Here is an 18688-nt window from a genome sequence, read left to right as displayed (position 1 = left end):
TATAGCACAGAGGAAGTTCTGAATTTACTTCCACTTTAAGCGAGATGCCGCTGCTTCTGACACCCATCTGAGCCAACCCTTAATTGTAAGGAGAGCTAATACATGAGAGGAACAGATAAGGAGATAAATCATGAGTTAAAGGGAACCAGGCTACGATACATACCTAGGGCTTCCTCCAGCCCCAAAAGCCTGGATCGCTCCCATGCCGCCGTCCTCCGCTTCCTCTATCGCCGGTATCGGGTCCCATCGCTTCCGGTGGACACGACCAATTTTCTGCATCACAGGGGGCTCCCTCCATATCCATACGCATGCGTAAGGCTAGAGCCCCTGTGATGCAGAAAATTGGCCGCGTCCGCCGGCAGTGAAGCACTGCGCTTTCCTCGACTGGCTCGGAGTACGGGACCCGGTACCGGCGGACAGAGGAAGCGGAGGACGGCGCCGTGGGAGCGATTCAGGCTTATGGGGCTGGAGGAAGCCCCAGGTATGTATAAAATTTTTCTCTTGAACGTCTCTGGTTCTCTTTAAGTCAGTTAAGCAGAAGTGAGTTGTGAGTAAATAAGGTGGGATAATTCTTAAAGGATACCAGAGCCCAAATACAGATGAGAAATGGTGTTATCAGACATGTATGGTGAGCTGTCCTGATGCTCACCCCCAAACCCCCCCCCCCTTCTTTCTTTTAGCTGCAATTGCCCTGTGGCCCCATCTTCTGGTTGGCCGGGGTGGGAGCATTACGGCTTTCTGGCTGGGCTGCACATGCACTATAGCACGCAACTGCTGCCGCCACACGTACATCAGCATGGGAACCCACAGCCAGGAGCACTCTGTACTTGCGTGTGACGTCATATAGTATGTACGCTATATAGCTGTAGCACACGTGCAGCCTGGCCAGAAAGCCGCAATGCTCCCGACCTGGCAACGGAGCAATTGCAGCTAAACGAGTGGGCAGAAAGGAGAATATGGGGGGGGGGGGGGGGGGGGAGGGGCAGCGGTGAGCATCAGGACAGCTCACCATACATGCCTGCTCCTCCCCCATTTTTCATCTGTGTTTGGGCTCTGGTATCCTTTAAGATCACTTTTTTTTTTAAAAAGAAACTATGAAACCAAAACCATCTTTTGAGAAGCCCTTATGTTCTCACATACAAACGTACTTGTGCTGGAAGCTGACACATTGCTTTTCTGTGCTTCCACCGATTGCGGAGCACTGCTGGTGGATGGTCTCCTAGAATTGCTGGACATCTCCGTTGTCTGTGTCTGGGCTTGTGTGATGTCATCAGGGGGCGGAACGGGGAAAGCAACAGGCTTGGTTGCACTGGATTCCTTATTAATCAGGAGCACGTTAATTGGCCCAGAGTTGCTCTTTAAGCTGATCTGGTACTTTTTTTGTCCGTTTTGGCCCTGAGACAATCAAAACATAACATTACTATTCCGCTGGCGGTCGCCTGAGTCATTTGTTTTATTTCTGTAAGTAAAAGCGCACAAAGTTTACATTATGTTTGAACAATTCCATTAAAAAGTAAAAATCAGCATGTCAGTGAAAAAGCTGCAATGCTTTCTGCTTCACTGCTGGGTATTCATTTAGACTCAATCTTCTGTCCCCCTCAGACAGCAGAGTCTGGATATCTGAGCACTGTCTGGTGATTAAATATACTGATGCAACTTAACTGAGAGCAGATCATTTGTCTCGCTCACAAAACACATTGCAAGCAGTGTGAGGCTGCGAATGAAAACTCCTGACAAGGAGGAACATCAGGCTGCTTCCCCCGGGGGGCAGGCTGCATGTAAAGTTTAAAATACATGCTATAACTTCCATCACACCATGGGCTTGATTCACTAAAACGTGATAACTCATGGCACAGCCGCGCTAGCGGTTTTGTGCGCGTTTTCACGTTTCCGCGTGCAATTGTGAATTTCCATGAAAATTCGTGATTGCGCGAAAACTCTAGCTTGGCAGTGATACGAGTTATCACGGTTTAGTGAATCAAGCCCCATATATGCACAGTAAAGCAGAAGACAGTAAAATGGCACAGCGTTGGAGACATCCACTAAATGTTATGGTCTGGGGAATAAAGTGGACCCATGACTTATGTAGCAGAGCCCTTGCCAGCTCACAGTGGTATTCATATCACCCCCCCCCCCCCCCAATCTTTTTATAGATAAGAAGGCTCAGAGGTTCACTACAGTGTGACATGGGGGAAAAAAAGGTGCCCATACACTAACTTGATTTCCTGCCAATAGACAGCAGATTCGATCACTGTGATCAAATCTTCTGTGAAATAGATTATGCAAACGCGGACTGATTAATCAATTTCCATCCAAAATTAATAGATTGACGAACCGTCCATCTGTCGATTCAAAACCTGTGTGCAGCGCTGGGCAGCCATTAGATCCCTCGCAGATCAGATTCGATAAGAGAGGGATCTATCTGTTGGTTGATCTGGTGACAATCGACCAGTCTTTGGCTGCCTAAACCCTTGTGCAGCTGTACACTTCCACAGCTAATAAGCATATTCAGGAGGGAGGGGCTGGAGGAAGGAGCTGGCTGGCAATTGACACCTGCCAACCAGCAGATGTAGTTACACTCCACCAGACATAAAAATGACGACATCTGAAAAGTTAAATACTACTTTAATGCATCTAAAAGGAATAAAAGTACTAATATTTATGAAGTTTTATGTAATTGGTATTACATTTTTTTAATTAAATTCTACTTTAAACAGGGTTGACATTTGTAATGTATGGCTGTTTGCAATTTAAAAATCAGCCTTTCTTGTGCCTGAAGAGGAGTGTGGCCCAAGGTTCCTACAGACAAGTCCTTGGACAGTGTGGGCAATCTCTATAGGATCCAGAGGCTTGCCTCTTTGTATTTCTTTTTGTACCCAAGGCGCACCCTGGATAAAATTGAAATCCCTTTCCAAAGTATATTGTAAGGGAGGGAAAAGAGTGCATTAAAAATAATACCTGGAAGTTGTATCAGCTATTTAATGCTGTGTGGAATTATTTAAACCATTTCTGCCCAGGAAAGAAAGTAAAAAGAGAACGACCCCCAGGTGGGAGGGCTCTACTGACCACACTTAACTTACCGTTTCAGGAATTGGGACTTCCAGCTGCGTCCCAGATGGAGCCTGAACTGCCAGAAGTGTGTCGCCTAGGCATGGATAAAAGCAAACATATTCAGAAACTCCTCCAAAACAAGCAACAGTCACTGCTAATATGGATCTCCAGACCTGGAAGTTCCATAAGCCATCAGCACACAGGACAGAAACCAGAGACAAAATAAAAGTTTTATACATACCTGGGGCTTCCTCCAGGCCCATTCACACGGATCCTCCCACGCCACCGTCCTCAACTTACTGTATCACCGGTATCGGGTCCTGTAACTTCTGCCAGTCGCAGGCAGTCTGCGCAAGAGAAGTGCGCTCTGTACATCTCTCTCCAGCAGCCGGACATATATACAGCAGTGACATATATACAACATATACAATCCCTTCACCAACTGTACAACAAATAAGAGTATCGCCTGGCTACAGCCCAAGTCGGAGCAGCTCTGACTTGGGCTGTAGCTGGGAGATGCGCTATTTTTTGTACAGTTGGTGGGGGGAATTGTATACGCTGTGGGTGGGGGTGTGTATGTGTGTGTGTGTATATATGTCACTGTAATGTTATAGCACTTCCTGATGAAGCCTTTCGGGGTGAAATAGGTCGAGGGATTGCGTGTGTGTGTGTGGTAGCACTGTAATATAATACGAGCACCTCATAAGTGTGTACGTTTGAGACACCCCCATGAGAGTCTGCTGATAGGCTTAGCTTTACATACTGGGGCAGTGAGACTGCACACATATGATTGCCCAGTGAACGTATAATGTGCCTTATATAAGTATCTCATGAGTAATTGCAGCTGAGTTGCTGGGCGATAGCTACACCACACGCCGACAGACTGCAGGAGCAGTGGGGGAATCAGCAAAGACCCCCCCCTTGTCATCCGTCTAGTGCAATTTTCTCTGCGATTCTGTGGGGTGTGTAGCTAGCACTTGGCTAGCTAAATCACCCCCACGATCGCCACGAAATACATACCCTCCCCCCTTCCTTGAGACCGCGCAGCCTCTCCATAGCCTCCAGGGGTCGCTATGGCGGCGAACGAAACAGCGCATGACGTTGCTATGGCATCGGCCATCGCGGGATTGCGGCCAGGTAAATATTGCCGGCGGCAATCGGAGGGGGGGCAGGAAAAGCGTAGTTAGCCTAGTGCTAGCTACACCAACTTGAACACAATTAATTGAACGCCAGGGTGGTTAAAATGTGCTAATGAAAAGGGTAGTTGGAAAAGTTTTGCACCCTTTGCCTGGGTTATACTGAAACATAGTGATTGATGAAGTTTGTAAACTGGTTTTTGTGCGATTCAAATCATCCTCATCCTGGAAGTGCGATTCAAATCATCCTCATCCTGGAAATAAAAATCCTGGATCCTTTCCATACAAAGACAGAATTTTTAATAAATCCAGGCTAGATTCCCTGAACCACTTATGCTTTCCAGCCAGTGCTCAGCAGTACAACAGAACCTCAGCAAATCAGGTTCATTGGAACAGTATTCTGAAATAAACAATTGACAGATAACAGGAAGGACTCGTGCCTCTTAGTAAGTCTACATACTGACATGGTGTCACTATGTAATTATGCAGCTTCCTAACCCAACAACGCAGAACCCAGCAGTACATTGCAAGTGATGAGAAGGATAGCTACTAAAACTCATGACATTTCTAGCGGACACCCTCATGCAAAACAGAATTACAAGTGCATACATATGCCCATCGTCTTCATGATATGATTTTGGGTTGAATTATTTAACATCCAAGAACAAAATGTGTCTTGTGCTCTGACAACAGCAAGAAATCCTCCCCATAGTGGCTGTTCCAAGCTGATAAGAGATGGACCCGGACTGCTGAAGGCCACTGTACTACACAGACACAGGGCTATTTAATAACTCAGAAAACAGAAACAGGGGACTTACCATTAAAGCAGCTACACAGGTCATCATGCGTTACAAAGGAAAATGTATAGAACGAAGTAAAGGAATATTTTGACATTAACAGTTGAGCAAACCTGCTGCCAAAACACTTTTCCTGTATTTTGAAGAATGGAAAGCCTAGGATTCTTTTTTTAAAACAAAATAATCAATATGTAATACAATATTTAATAAAGTATTTCTTGAAATCAATATAAAAAAGGTATCTTATTTAAAAAAAAAAAAAAAGAAAGGTATATTTAACCATTTAATGGCAAGCATACGTATTAAAAAGTCATGCTTTAACCTATTAATGGCAACATGACGTTTTAATACGTCACGCGTTTCCGCCGCTCTGCACGTGTCCGCGCTTTTACCGCCGCCATTACCGTCGGGTTTCCGTGCTATGTGATTGGGGAAGAGGACCAAGCGGTCCTCTACCCAATCGCAGTGCCTGGAGGGAATGGACGTAACCGCGAACGGCGGCTATGTCCATTCACAAAAACAGGAAATTGTTACAAGTTTAATAAAGTGTAAAAAATAAAAAAGTGATCACTTCCTATTATGGAGAGTGTTCACTAGCGCCATCTTGTGGCCAAAAAGTATATTACACATACATGCACATACATAATATGAACATGCACAGTATTAATAAATTAATACATTACACTTCCAACCCCCCCCCCCCCCCCCCCAAAAAAAAAAACCCTTGTAAAAAAAAAAAAAAGAAAAAAAAAAAAAATCAGCATCAAATAAATAGTTGCCTTAGGGACTCAGCTTTTTTCAATCTATATTTGATGTGGGAAAATTTATTTTACTTTATTACATTGGGGCTGGTAATTATGGCCAGAACAACAACAAAAAACAACAGAAAAATAACACCTATATTTCAAAATAATATATTGTCGCCATACATTTTGATCGGGACATAATTTAAATGGTTTAATAATCAGGACAACTGGCCAAATAAAATCAGTTGGTTTTATCCACTGGAGAATGTTTAATTTTAAAACTATAATGGCTGAAATCTGAGAAAATGATTTTTCCCATTATTTTTGTATTTTTCCCATTAAAACGCATTTAGAATAAAAAAAATTCTTAGCGGAACTTCCGGTTCCGGCGCCTGCATGAGCGGCTAGGAGAGGAAGAGCTCCGGCTGAGACTTACCGCAGCGACAATTCTACCAGCTTAACACAGCCATCGGGGACCCACAATCCGCGCCCATTATTTGCCCAGAATCCCTGAGGCACTCGCAGGCAGCAAATGGATAAATTTCTAAAGGGTGCAGGGAATAAAACGCCACAAGGAGCGGCGGCCACGAGGTCCAAGATGGCGGGCGGCAACACAGAAAACAGCAACAGGCAACGGCCTAAAAAAGGAGATGAGACAAGAACAGCTGTGAGCACACCCGATGGTGACTCCGGAGACGAGGTGCAGTCCGAACAGGGGGAGCAAGCCATCCCGCAAATAGACTATAAGCAATTGGCACAAGAAGTAGGGAAAGTGCTGGTTCCGGAAATCCGTGGCATTATAGATTCGGCCATCACTAATGCCCTTCAGCAAGTCAAGCAAGAGCAGCGCAAGCAAGGAGAAAGGCTCAAGGAAATGGAAAAACGGCTGAGTACATGTGAGGACGAGCTACGCGAAGCACAATCCTCCATAGATTCGCTCTCGCACGACAACGCCACAGCACATGAACGAATAGAGGACCTTGAGAACAGATCCCGCCGCAACAATGTGAGAATAGTGGGGGTGCCGGAGGACATTCCAGTCACACAACTATCCAACCTATGTGCAGTGGAGATCCCCGCTCTCTTGGGCATTACTGATGAACTGAAAGTGGAGCGGGCTCACCGGGTAGGACCTCCCAAAAATAAGCGCAACGATAAGCCGCGGATGATTATGGCCAGGTACCTAAACTTCGCAGACAAAGTGAGCTTGATGATGGCCTACAGAGCGGCCTCCTCTGATCTCACCTATGCGAACAAGGAAATACGCCTGTTCCAGGATTTTTCGATGGAGGTATCCAAAAAGAGGCAAGCATTCGGGAAAATATGCAACACTCTCCAGTCGCAGCATCAAATTCACCTTGGCCTATCCAGCAATACTGCGTATCACGGATGAGGAAGGGAACGTTACTGCATATCACACTCCGGAAGAAGCACGGAACTACCTAGATGGAGCACCTGCAGCAAGACGTTCCAGATCTACGTCTCCAGCAGACTGAGGGAACAAACTGCCCTGAAAGTATGGTAGCTATCTGATCTTTATTCTTTTAACTTTAAGGAACTGGAAAACTGCCATTTACACTTTTATTAATATAATAGAGACAAGGGCCTGCATACTATTATAATGGTTATTTAAGGGCTGGAACTGGTTGTCTTGACACAAATAGCCGCTAAGAGGAGAACTTGCCCTTTAAGACCTTTTATCTGTTTACCTGGATTAGTTTATTATAGGTGGCTCTTTTAGCTAAAAGCTCACAGAGCTAGCCATATGTTTTATCCATATTTTTTGCTATGCCATCTGCTGCGGAAAGACTCTCGGAGAGTGAAGTGGAGTCTCGTGCAGGGAAGAAGTGGAGTCCATGCCAAAAAGGCGAAGAACTGTGTGTATTATAGGTTACTTTACAGAAGTTATGGTTTGGGAAAAAATGGGGGAAGGGGTAGGGGGAGGGAGTAAGGGATTATCTCTGCATGTTTACACAAATAGAAAAACCTAATATGTATGCCGCAGTCGCACCGACCAACAAAAGTTAGTAAATGCGTATAGTAACGTGGAATGTTAAGGGACTGCAGTCCCCAAACAAGCGTACTAAAGTCTTGGCACATCTAAAAAAAATGCGCCCTGATATATGCATGCTTCAGGAAACGCATTTGGGAGCTGAGCAGATTCCCTATCTAAAAAAGAGCTGGGTGGGTGCAGTGTACGGAACCCCGGCGGTCAACAAAAAAGCAGGCGCGATAATACTAATAAACAAGCGCCTTAAACATAAATGTCTCCACCAGGAACATGACATAGAAGGAAGGTGGGTGCGACTGCACATACAAATGGCTACTGAACAGCTGGTTTTACTCAATGTATATGCCCCTAATGGAGAAAACAAAAAATTCTTTGAGGCCCTTATAAAACAGATATCTGACATGACGCAAGCACCTGTAGTGTTAGGGGGTGACATGAATTCAGTACTTGATCGCCTGCTGGACAGAAGCTGGTCGGGCGCGGCTCCGAGACAAGCAGATACTAGATTATCTGCCATGCTAGAAACAACCAATTTATTAGATGCTTGGAGATACTTGAGACCCTTTGACAGAGAATACACTTTCTTCTCTTCTAAACATAATACATGGTCAAGAATTGATATGCTATTTATAACAGATAAGCTAGCTAATAGATTACACTCTTGCTTGATAGGAGAAATACTCATCTCTGACCATGCCCCAGTTATAATGCAGTTAGGTGACCAGACCCCAAAAACCTCGGAATACATCTGGAGATTCCCCACAAGTCTGTATGGAGATGAGGCGTTTGAGCAGCTTCTGCACAGTTGGTGGGTAGAATATGATTATGATAACAGGCAGCATAGTAAAACGCCGGTCTTGTTTTGGGAGACAGCAAAAGCGGTCTTGAGAGGTCGCCTGATCTCTTACGTGGCTGTCAGGAAAAAACAGCTTACCAAGCAATATAAGGATATGGTGGGTCAAGCCAGCGCATCACAAAAAAACTACCTGATAAACCCCTCCCCTCAAACAAGGGAAAGCTGGATGAGAGACAAGGCAAAGGCAGACTTATGGTTTTCGACGAGAGCAGCTCTTGGCAAGGCACAGTCTGACCTATTTTATCACAGATTTGGGGACAAGGCTGGCAAACTAGTAGCAAATATAGCGTCTAAGCAGCTTAAGAAGCAAGAGGTTCCGATCATACTGCAAAACGATACAGGCACATTAGAACACGAACCCAAACTAGTTAATGACATCTTTGCCCAATTCTACACTAAACTATATAAGACAGAATCCGTTCACCGACCTGACCCTGAGACCTACCTAACACGAATTGAGCTACCTAAGGCATCGACTCCAGAGGTGGAGCTACTCAACCTGGAAATAACTAAACAGGAGGTTCTCCAGACTATAAAAACTCTAGCAAATGCAAAGTCACCAGGACCGGACGGCCTACCGGCAGAATTTTTTAAAATTCTAAAACAAGATGTGGCAGAACTGCTAGCAAGGGTGTATAACCATATATTGAAGACAGGACAATACCCTAGCACTGGTAAGCTGGCTTATATTAAGCTCATCCCGAAAGAGGGAAGGGATCCCACAAAACCAGGCTCCTACCGTCCGATCTCCTTATTGAACCAGGACATGAAGATATTATCCAAAATTCTAGCAGACAGACTTGCGCAGATAGTCCCAAAGTTAGTCCATCCGAATCAAACGGGGTTCATAAGAGGCAGAGCAGCAGTGAGCAATGTGAGGAATATTTTATCAGTATTAGAACAAGCAAAGACATATCCCCGCACTTATAAAAAAGCAGCTGTCCTTGTGCTTGATGCGGAAAAAGCCTTTGACAACGTGGAGTGGGATTGGCTGTGGGCAGTGCTAAAAAAATATGGTATAACAGGACCCTTTTTAACGGCAATTCAGGCCATGTATGCTGATCCAACTTCCCAAATAGTCACACAAGGTTCTATCTCCAAGCCCATCCGCCTAGCTAAGGGAACAAGACAGGGTTGTCCACTATCACCCTTACTATTTAACCTAGCATTGGAACCTCTGATGGCCACCCTGAGATACCGCATACCCGGTATACAAATAGGAGACATCAATATACAGCAAACACTATTTGCCGATGATGCGGCACTATTCCTGCAGGACCCTATATCACAGGCACCTGAAGTCTTTCAGATAATTGAAGAAATGGGGGAGATGATAGGATACAAAGTTAACAGAGATAAGAGTCTTCTTTTCCCCATATCCAAACATGCTCAGACTCAAGAATGGCAGCAATTGGGAATACCAGTAAGCACTGCAAACTTCAAATATCTAGGCGTAAATATACCACAAGATCCTGCGGACCTTTACGCAGTCAACTATACACCCCTAATTAAGAGCATCACAGAACAATTAACTAGGTGGCAAAACCTGCCAATAGGCTTAGCTGGCAGAGCAGCTTTGATTAAAATGGTAACCATGGGAAGGCTTCTTTACCCCCTACAGACAATCCCACTCCTCATCAAGCACAAGGACCTGCAATTACTAAATTCTGCCCTTATTAAATTTCTCTGGAAAAGGAAAAAACCAAGAGTAGCACTGGTCAAGCTGCAATGCCCAAAAGATTTAGGGGGCCTAAATATACCAAATATTAGAGCTTACAACCTAGCTGCCCTTATTAGACATGCTAGAGACTGGCTAAACCATACTAGTGTACACTCAAACCATCCCCTAGAGACCGAAATGGCTTCACCCTGGTCGCCAGTGGGCTTGCTGCATGCCAATATCAAGCGCTTACCCCTACGTTTAAAAATAAACGCAATTTTCCGTGACACTATTGCAGCCTGGCAAGCGACCAGGAAACTGTTCAGACTGCCAATACGTATCTCTAAGTACCTACCGATCTGGGGCAACCCGGAATATCCACCGAGCACGCAGCAACCAGACTTTTTGACCTGGGATCAGAAGGGCATTAAAAACCTAGGACACCTACTAGACATCAGGAAGGGAACCTGGAGATCCTTTCCTGAATTAAAACTAACATACCAGCTGTCCAGAAACGACATATTCCCATATATGCAGATCAAATCCCTAACACACTCATTAATTCGACAGAACAAACAAGTGGCAGAAATTACGCCATTTGACTCCTACATAGGGCCTGGTGGGGGGACTAAATCGTTATCAGACCTATACAAAGGACTCCATTCACTTTGGACTGTAAAAACAAAGAACCAACTTTACAAATCATGGAGTATTACCTTCCAAGACCACTCCGCACCTGATAAAATCATATCAGGATGGAGCTCAGTGCAAAAATGTATCATTAGTGAAGTCTGGAGAACCTCCCATCTACTCCTAATGCATAAGGCAAAATATGCGTTTAACATCAAATACAAACAACCCCCTGCACACTACAAACCACTCTGCCCTAAATGCGGTCTTGGAGAGGCAGACCTATTACACTGTATTTGGTCATGTCCTTACATTACTCGGTTCTGGGATCAGACACTGGCTTATGCTAATAGGCTCTGTGCCAAAAAAATACCAAAAGAACAGTTCCTATGCCTCTTCAATTATACTCCCAGTGAAACTGAGGATACTTCTTTGAGACCATCACATTTATTCCATCTGCTACTCATAACAGCTAGAAGAGTAGTCTTTAAGAAGTGGCTAGAGCAGGACTCCCCTACGGTGGGCATGGTTAAACAAGAATTACACAGATTGTTCACATTAGATAAAATGAATATGTTGCAGGCCAAAGATAAGAGAACAAAAGCCTTTATGAAAACCTGGAAGAAATTCATATCAACCCAGCTCCCTGAAGTAGAGCGAATAGCATTAATGGGAAATTTTACATATACTAAATGGTATCTTAAAGAGCAGCTACATGGTACTCTGGGCCAGTTGGAAGTTGTTTAGACTGTTGAGCCCATTGACTCTTCTGAACAAACACTAACTGGCTAAAGAGTGTAGAATAAAGCATGCAGAGATAAGGGGGGGGGGGGGGGGGAGAGGGGGGGGGGGATAGGGGAGGGAAGTAGAATAGTGGGATGAAACTTTCAGGGGGGAGGGAGGATAAATGTTTTAGTTTTGGGAAGGAAAATTTGAAAAGACCATAGCTCACAACCTATAATGTTATCCCCACATATGTATGAAGATAAAGATTATAACCTTACAAAATGTAAATGTCTTCAATGTGGATCCTGTTTTTCTCGTTTGTGAAGTATTTTTGGTTGTGTTACTATGGAATTAATAAAAATATATTAAAAAAAAAAAAATTCTTAGCAAAATGTACTACCCACAGAAAGCTTAATTGGTGGCGAAAAAAACGAGGTATAGATCATTTTCTTGTAAAAAGTTGTAATAAAGTTATTAAGGAATAAAAGGGAGGAGCACTGACAGGTGAAAATTGCTCTGGTCCGTTAGGGTAAAAACCCTTGGGGGTGAACTGGTTAATGTAATATTGTCTCACAATTTATGCAATCTTTCAATCTGCCAGAAGCTAAAATATCTGAACTATTAACCATTTTTATTTCTCTCCTGTACGCAAAAGCTGTTCTCTGCCAGGCAGGAGGTTTATGGCTGTAATTCCCTATCAGGGAGGGTAAGGCCCAGTTCACATTGGTGCAAAAAGCTGATCCATGTAGTGGACCGGATCCTAAGTTAGTCAATAGGATCCGTTCACATTGCTCTATTAGAACAGATGGGTTTGGCCATTCTGCTGAGTGGACAGCAAGTTTGGGCCAGCTGCTGTAATCACAGAGCAACAAATGCGGCGCATTGACCAACCGCTAACGGAACAGGTGAAAAACTGATACCGTTTCCATGGATCACTTTTTCATCTGTGAAGTGTGAAGCTGGCCTTCTGCTACGTAAAGGACAACTGATAGGAGAGGGATATGGAGGATGCCATATTTATATGCTTTTAAGCAATACTAGTTGCCTGGCTATCCTGCTGATCATCTGCCTCAAATACTTTTAGCCACAGACCCTGAACGAGCATGCAGCACATCAGATGTTTCTGACATTATTGTCAGATCTGACAAGATTAGCTGCATGCTTGTTTCTGGTGTTATTCAGACACTACTGCAGCCAAATAGATCAACCTGTTTCCGATGCAATTGGGTGCATTTATAGCTTTAAGAGGCTCTGCACACCTTCTTGCTGTTTAAGAGAACCAGAGACGAAGCACTCATGTATTTTACCATATATACTGTATCAATGGGAACATGACAGTAAACACCTACCCTGCTCTTTGTTTCATTCTTCACTGCTCAGTCTGCCTGCTATCAGCTCTGATAAGAATCCCCGACTGACCATTCAGTCTAGCTTTGCTCAGGAATTAATATAGCCGAGTCAGTCTTCTGTGATGCCTTTTCAAGCCCAAGTCTGCCCCTTGCGGCTCTGTTTCCTGCTACGAGAATACATAGCAGGAAAGCAAAGCCACAAGGGGCAGACTTGGGCTTGAAAAGACATCACACAAGACTGACTCAGCTATAATCATTCTGAGCAAAGCTATACTGAATGCTCAGTCAGGGAATCTTATCAGAGCTGATAGCAGGCAGACTGAGCAGTGAAGAATGAAACAAAGAGCAGAGTAGGTGTTTACTGTCATGTTCCCATTGATATATATGGTAAAATACATGAGGGTGCTTCGTCTCTGGTTCACTAAGTCATTCAGATGTAGCCTTGTTTTGGATGAGCTGCCATTTCTCTCCACCTTAATATATAAGGCATTGTAATCAGACTGACACACTTAGGAACCTGTGTGGAGTGGCTTCTGTTTAGGTACAGGTATGCTGGGGTTATGTTTTAATGTGCCCTATTACGAGAAACAGTTCTACACCAACTACACTCACATAGCAGTGATCATAAAATCACTTTATGTTCTGTCTTTATAATTAATTGTAGAATGTTTGAGCACAAAGATGTTCAAAAGGATATATCCTATTCTCGGAATCATCAATGACGTTATTGATGCTCTGTTGCAGCCACACTTTTTGCTGGTCCAGTTCTTTCTCCTTCAGCTCTAAATCACCAATTTCTGTTTTGAGATTCCGCAGTCTCTCTAGAATTTCCTTTGTGTTACAGCCGGCACCAACGCCCCTAAATGATTAGAAGGTTGTAATTATTGGAGTATAAAGATATGACAGCCAGAATATGAAATTGGTTTCAACCAAACAAAAAAATGGTGATAAAATCTAATGTAGCCATATATGAGCAGGTTAGTACCTAACCACAACTTAAAATGCCCATCAATAGAGGGTGAGCAGGGCCAGGATGCTACCACTATCATTGGATTTGAGGGTAGACCTATCCAGAGGAAGAGGAGGGGCATGTTTACACACATGATCATATGCAGGATTTTTCAAAATAAATAAATGTAAACATACATGTAAACATACACACCACCTACATTTCTCCCAGAGTAAAACCCCCTATAAATTACTTTTCACCCATGTTGCTGTCACTTGCAGTAAGTAGTAAAAATCTGATAGATTTGACAGCTTTTGCAGTCGTTCGTACACTATTATGGCAGATGGACTGAGCAGCTGCCATCCAGTAAGTGCTTTAACAATAAAGAAATCCATGAGAATCCCCCATGAGGGGATGTACTACTCCAAAACTTGTCAGATTTTTACTGCCTACTGTTGGAGTTGGCGACAGGTATAAAAAAATAAAAAAAAATAGTGTGCATTTTACTCTGATGCAAATGTACATTTTATATGTAACAATACCCATGATTTTAGCAGCAGGTTGGAGCCCTCTGCCATGAACAGTGTAAGAATCCCATTGACAGTGTGCCAAGATTGAGAACCCTGCGATTAACAGTCTAAGAATGGCTGCAGTTTAGATTTTACCATTTTAAAATAAATGGCTGAAATTTGATTGGTTGTTTTATGCTCCGTTCACCTTCCCTGAATTTTTAACATTGGACACGAACAGTGCCAAGTTTGGGGACTCTGGCTTTATTACTGTGAGAATGGCAGCCTTTTACATTTTCTCATAGGTGTAAAAGTCTGATAGGCTATTTGTGGTTCCGCCCAGGTGTGTGAGGGGAGGGAGTTTCAGACTTCCCAGGTTGTAAGGGATCTGTATACAACATTTTGTTGAAATCGGACAAGGCACTTGAGTCCAAACCAATGGTTTGACTGGTAAGCTCTTTCTTACTTCCACTGGATGCTGTTTTTGGACTTCTTCTCAATTAAGCCAATCCCCTCCAGCACATTGGTGATGTCGTAAATCCTTCGCTTCTGTCTCACAGCCAGAGTATCAGCGGCCTGACAAGAGGAAAGAAAATGCAGAATAACAAAAGAGTTCAAAAAGGTGGACCCATGTATAGACAACTAAGTTCACATAAAACCAGTTAGGGGTTGTTATACAGGCAGTGTCATTTCATAATGAAGTCATGGCATCACCTGCCCTACCCAATCACCACCCTCATCAGTTTTGGAAAAAAAATGCCTCTGCACTGCACTGGGGCTGCTGTATAACCCACCAGCACAAGGTATATTTGGTGTGACAGGTGGTGAAAAAGAGGGGGGTACTGCCTGGGTTTCCCTATCTAACTGGCACAGTCATTTCCTACACATCTGCCTCCCCTCACTTTTACCGTTCCCTCCACCCACAGCGACTTTACACTCCCCACTCATCCTTCACCCTTCCCCTCCTCCCCACGCTCGCTTCACATAAAATAATTCTTAGCAAAATGTACCACCCAAACAAAGCCTTATTGGTGGCGAAAAAAACAAACAAACAAACCAGATTTCATTGTAATGAGTAGCTATAAAGTTATTGGTGAATGAATGGGAGGAGTGCTGGGAGGTGAAAATTGCTCTGGTACTGAAGGGTAAAAACCCCTCAGTAGTGAAGTGCTTAAAAAATAATAAAGAGATGACTAATATAGTGATGCTGGGTCAGGTACTTAGAATGGTTAAATTAATATTTGTCTATTAGGCAGCCAAACTAATGAAATGAGCTCCAGCCATCCAGAGTGTAAAAGCAAAGTGCTTCCACCACTCTAGTCAACAACTGTGCCTGGAGATCTCAAAGGAAAACTTAATAAAAACATCCACCTAGTTATATCAGTTATTGCACTTCCAAGTAATCCTTTAATACAGTTTCTCCCTTGCTAACAATATGCTTTGAAATATTGCTGAAAGCAATTATGATATTCAAAACACTACCATGGAGTGAGTTCAAATGGACTTGCACAAGCTTTTATCACACCCCTGCTGTGCAAACAGTAATAACAGCTTCTCCCAGGCAGACTTTCTATTTAACCATTGATTGGCTGCCCCTAAAAATTGGCCCTAGACTACAGTACTTACACTACATAATATAGACATATGGCAATGGTAGGGATTAGATTGTGAGCTCCTTTGAGGGACAGTTAGTGACAAGATATATATATATATATATATATATATATATATATATATATATATATATATATATATATATATATATATATATATATATATATATATATATATATATACACTGTACAGCGCTGCGTAATATGTTGGCGCTATATAAATACTAAATAATAATAATAATAATAATAATAACCATTTGTGCACTACAAGTTATTCACATCAGCTGAGACTTCACCTGTGACTGTTACAGGTGTTTGGGACATCTTTACTTTTATCTGAGGGCTGGTCAATGAAAAGAAGGGGGAATTAAAGCGGACCTGAACTCCGAACTTCATCCTTGCTCTAAAAGATACAGATCAGGATACATCTTTAACCACTTAAGGACTGCAGTCTTAAAACCTCTTTAGGCCAGAAACCCACTGGGAGCGCTTTGTAAGCGTGAGTGATTTGAAAAAGCTCTTGGCAATGCAATGCTATGAGGGATTTTTATAAAATCACATCACTCAAGTGGGATCACACCCATAGCATTACATTGGCTAGAGCTTTTCAAATCACAAAGCGCTCAGAAAAGCTCTCCTAGTGGGTTTCTAGCCTAAGGACCAGACACTTTTTCCATTCAGACCACACTGCAGCTTTAACGGTTTATTGCTCGGGCATACAACCTACCACCTAAATGAATTTTACCTCCTTTTCTTGTCACTAATACAGCTTTCTTTTGGTACTATTTGATTGCTGCTGTGATTTTTACTTTTTATTACATTCATCAAAAAATACATGAATTTTATCAAAAAAATGTTTTAACTTTCTGTGCTGACATTTTTCAAATAAAGTAACATTTCTATATACATTTTTGTCTAAATTTATTGTGCTACATGTCTTTGATAAAAAAAAAAAATCCAATAAGTGTATATTTATTAGTTTGGGTAAAAGTTATAGCGTTTACAAACTATGGTGCAAAAAGTGAATTTTCCCATTTTGAAGCACTTTTCTGAGCACCTGTCATGTTTCATGAGGTGCTAAAATTCCAGGATAGTATAAATACCCCCAAATGACCCCATTTTGGAAAGAAGACATCCCAAAGTATTCACTAAGAGGCATGGTGAGTTCATAGAAGATTTTATTTTTTGTCACAAGTTAGCGGAAAATGACACGGAAAAAAAAAAAAAAAAAAAAAAAAAAAAAAGAATCTGCCACGGACTCACTATGCCCCTCTCTGAATACTTTGGGGTGTCTACTTTTCAAAATGGGGTCATTTGTGGGGTGTGTTCACTGCCCTGGCATTTTGGGGGGTGCTAAATTGTAAGCACCCCTGTAAAGCCTAAAGGTGCTCATAGGACTTTGGGCCTCTTAGCGCACTTAAGCTGCAAAAAAGTGTCACATGTGGTATCGCTGTACTCAGGAGAAATAGTATAATGTCTTTTGGGGTGTATTTTTACACATACCCATGCTGGGTGGAAAAAATCTCTGTAAATTTTTTTTTTTTTTTTTTTTTTTTACTACACACAATTGTCCATTTACAGAGATATTTCTCCCACCCAGCATGGGTATGTGTAAAAATACACCCCAAAACACATTATACTACTGAGTACGTCAGGGCTGTGGAGTCGGAGTCGTGGAGTCGGAGTCGTGCAATTTTTGGTGCCTGGAGTCGGAGTCGGAAAAAAATGCACCGACTCCGACTCCTAATGAATTTGTAACTGTAATTAAAATAGAAAATATGATAAAATGTTCTATTTCTCAGATAAAAGTCATTAAAAATAATGTATATATACACTATATATACAGTAATAGCTGTGCTCAGTCCACAAAAATGAAATAAACCAATCAAAATTAGTTACTTGTGCTGCTTCAATAAAGCAGTCCCCGTATTTTAAAGGTCAGATATACATATCTGATTGTGACTGTATATATGATGTGTACACCGGAATCTCATATATACTAAACAACATCTATGCTGTAAGTATAAAGCCTGATGTGTAGCCATGTCACTAATAGAGATGGTCAATGAGATGGAAATAATTCTGCATTGATGCTGATTTATGCAAATGTATGCACTCCCTTTGCTGATGAAATCAAATAATTTGATATGTTATTAAAATTTGGTTTGGTGACTACAAATTAAAGGGAAACTGAGACGGATGAAAAGAAAAGTTTTATACATACCTGGGGCTTCCTCCAGCCTTCTTCAGGCTAATCAGTCCCTCACTGTCTTCCACCACCCGGATCTTCTGCTATGAGTCCTGGTAATTCAGCCAGTCAGCGCTGTCCGGCCACATGCCGCTTCCACAGCCAGGAACATTCTGCACCTGCGCAATAGTGCTGCACAGGTGTAGTATGCTCCTGGCGGCGGAGTGTGTGCATGCGCACTACGCCTGACTGGCTCAAGTACCTGGACTCATAGCAGAAGATCCAGGTGGTGGAGGAGGACAACGAGGGACTGATTATCCTGAAGGCGGCTGGAGGAAGCCCCAGGTATGTATAAAACTTTAATTTCATCTGTCTCAGGTTTACTTTGCTACACAGTAGTACTATACTCTACATATGCACTACCCACAGAGCTGCAGGGAATCCACTGAGAATGTTGTGCACATTGA

General features: G+C 42.8%; 1 protein-coding gene across 1 annotated transcript in view; it reads right to left on the bottom strand.

Moving 5' to 3' along the window:
• The window catches only part of E2F5 (E2F transcription factor 5), a 47306-nt gene that overhangs the window by 13434 nt on the left and 15184 nt on the right, over positions 1 to 18688 (bottom strand). The window contains exons 2-6 of the mRNA XM_068237579.1: positions 14887 to 14996; positions 13660 to 13821; positions 5006 to 5049; positions 3081 to 3145; positions 1149 to 1395 (exon numbers count right to left, since the gene is read on the bottom strand). Coding sequence (XP_068093680.1) covers positions 1149 to 1395; positions 3081 to 3145; positions 5006 to 5049; positions 13660 to 13821; positions 14887 to 14996 — 628 coding nt within the window. The remainder of the gene's footprint in view (positions 1 to 1148; positions 1396 to 3080; positions 3146 to 5005; positions 5050 to 13659; positions 13822 to 14886; positions 14997 to 18688) is intronic.

Source organism: Hyperolius riggenbachi, chromosome 5, assembly GCF_040937935.1.
Source record: "Hyperolius riggenbachi isolate aHypRig1 chromosome 5, aHypRig1.pri, whole genome shotgun sequence".
Taxonomy (NCBI): Eukaryota; Metazoa; Chordata; class Amphibia; order Anura; family Hyperoliidae; genus Hyperolius; species Hyperolius riggenbachi.
The sequence above is the reverse complement of the archived record's forward strand: the minus strand, read 5'-3'. Positions and strand labels throughout refer to the sequence as shown.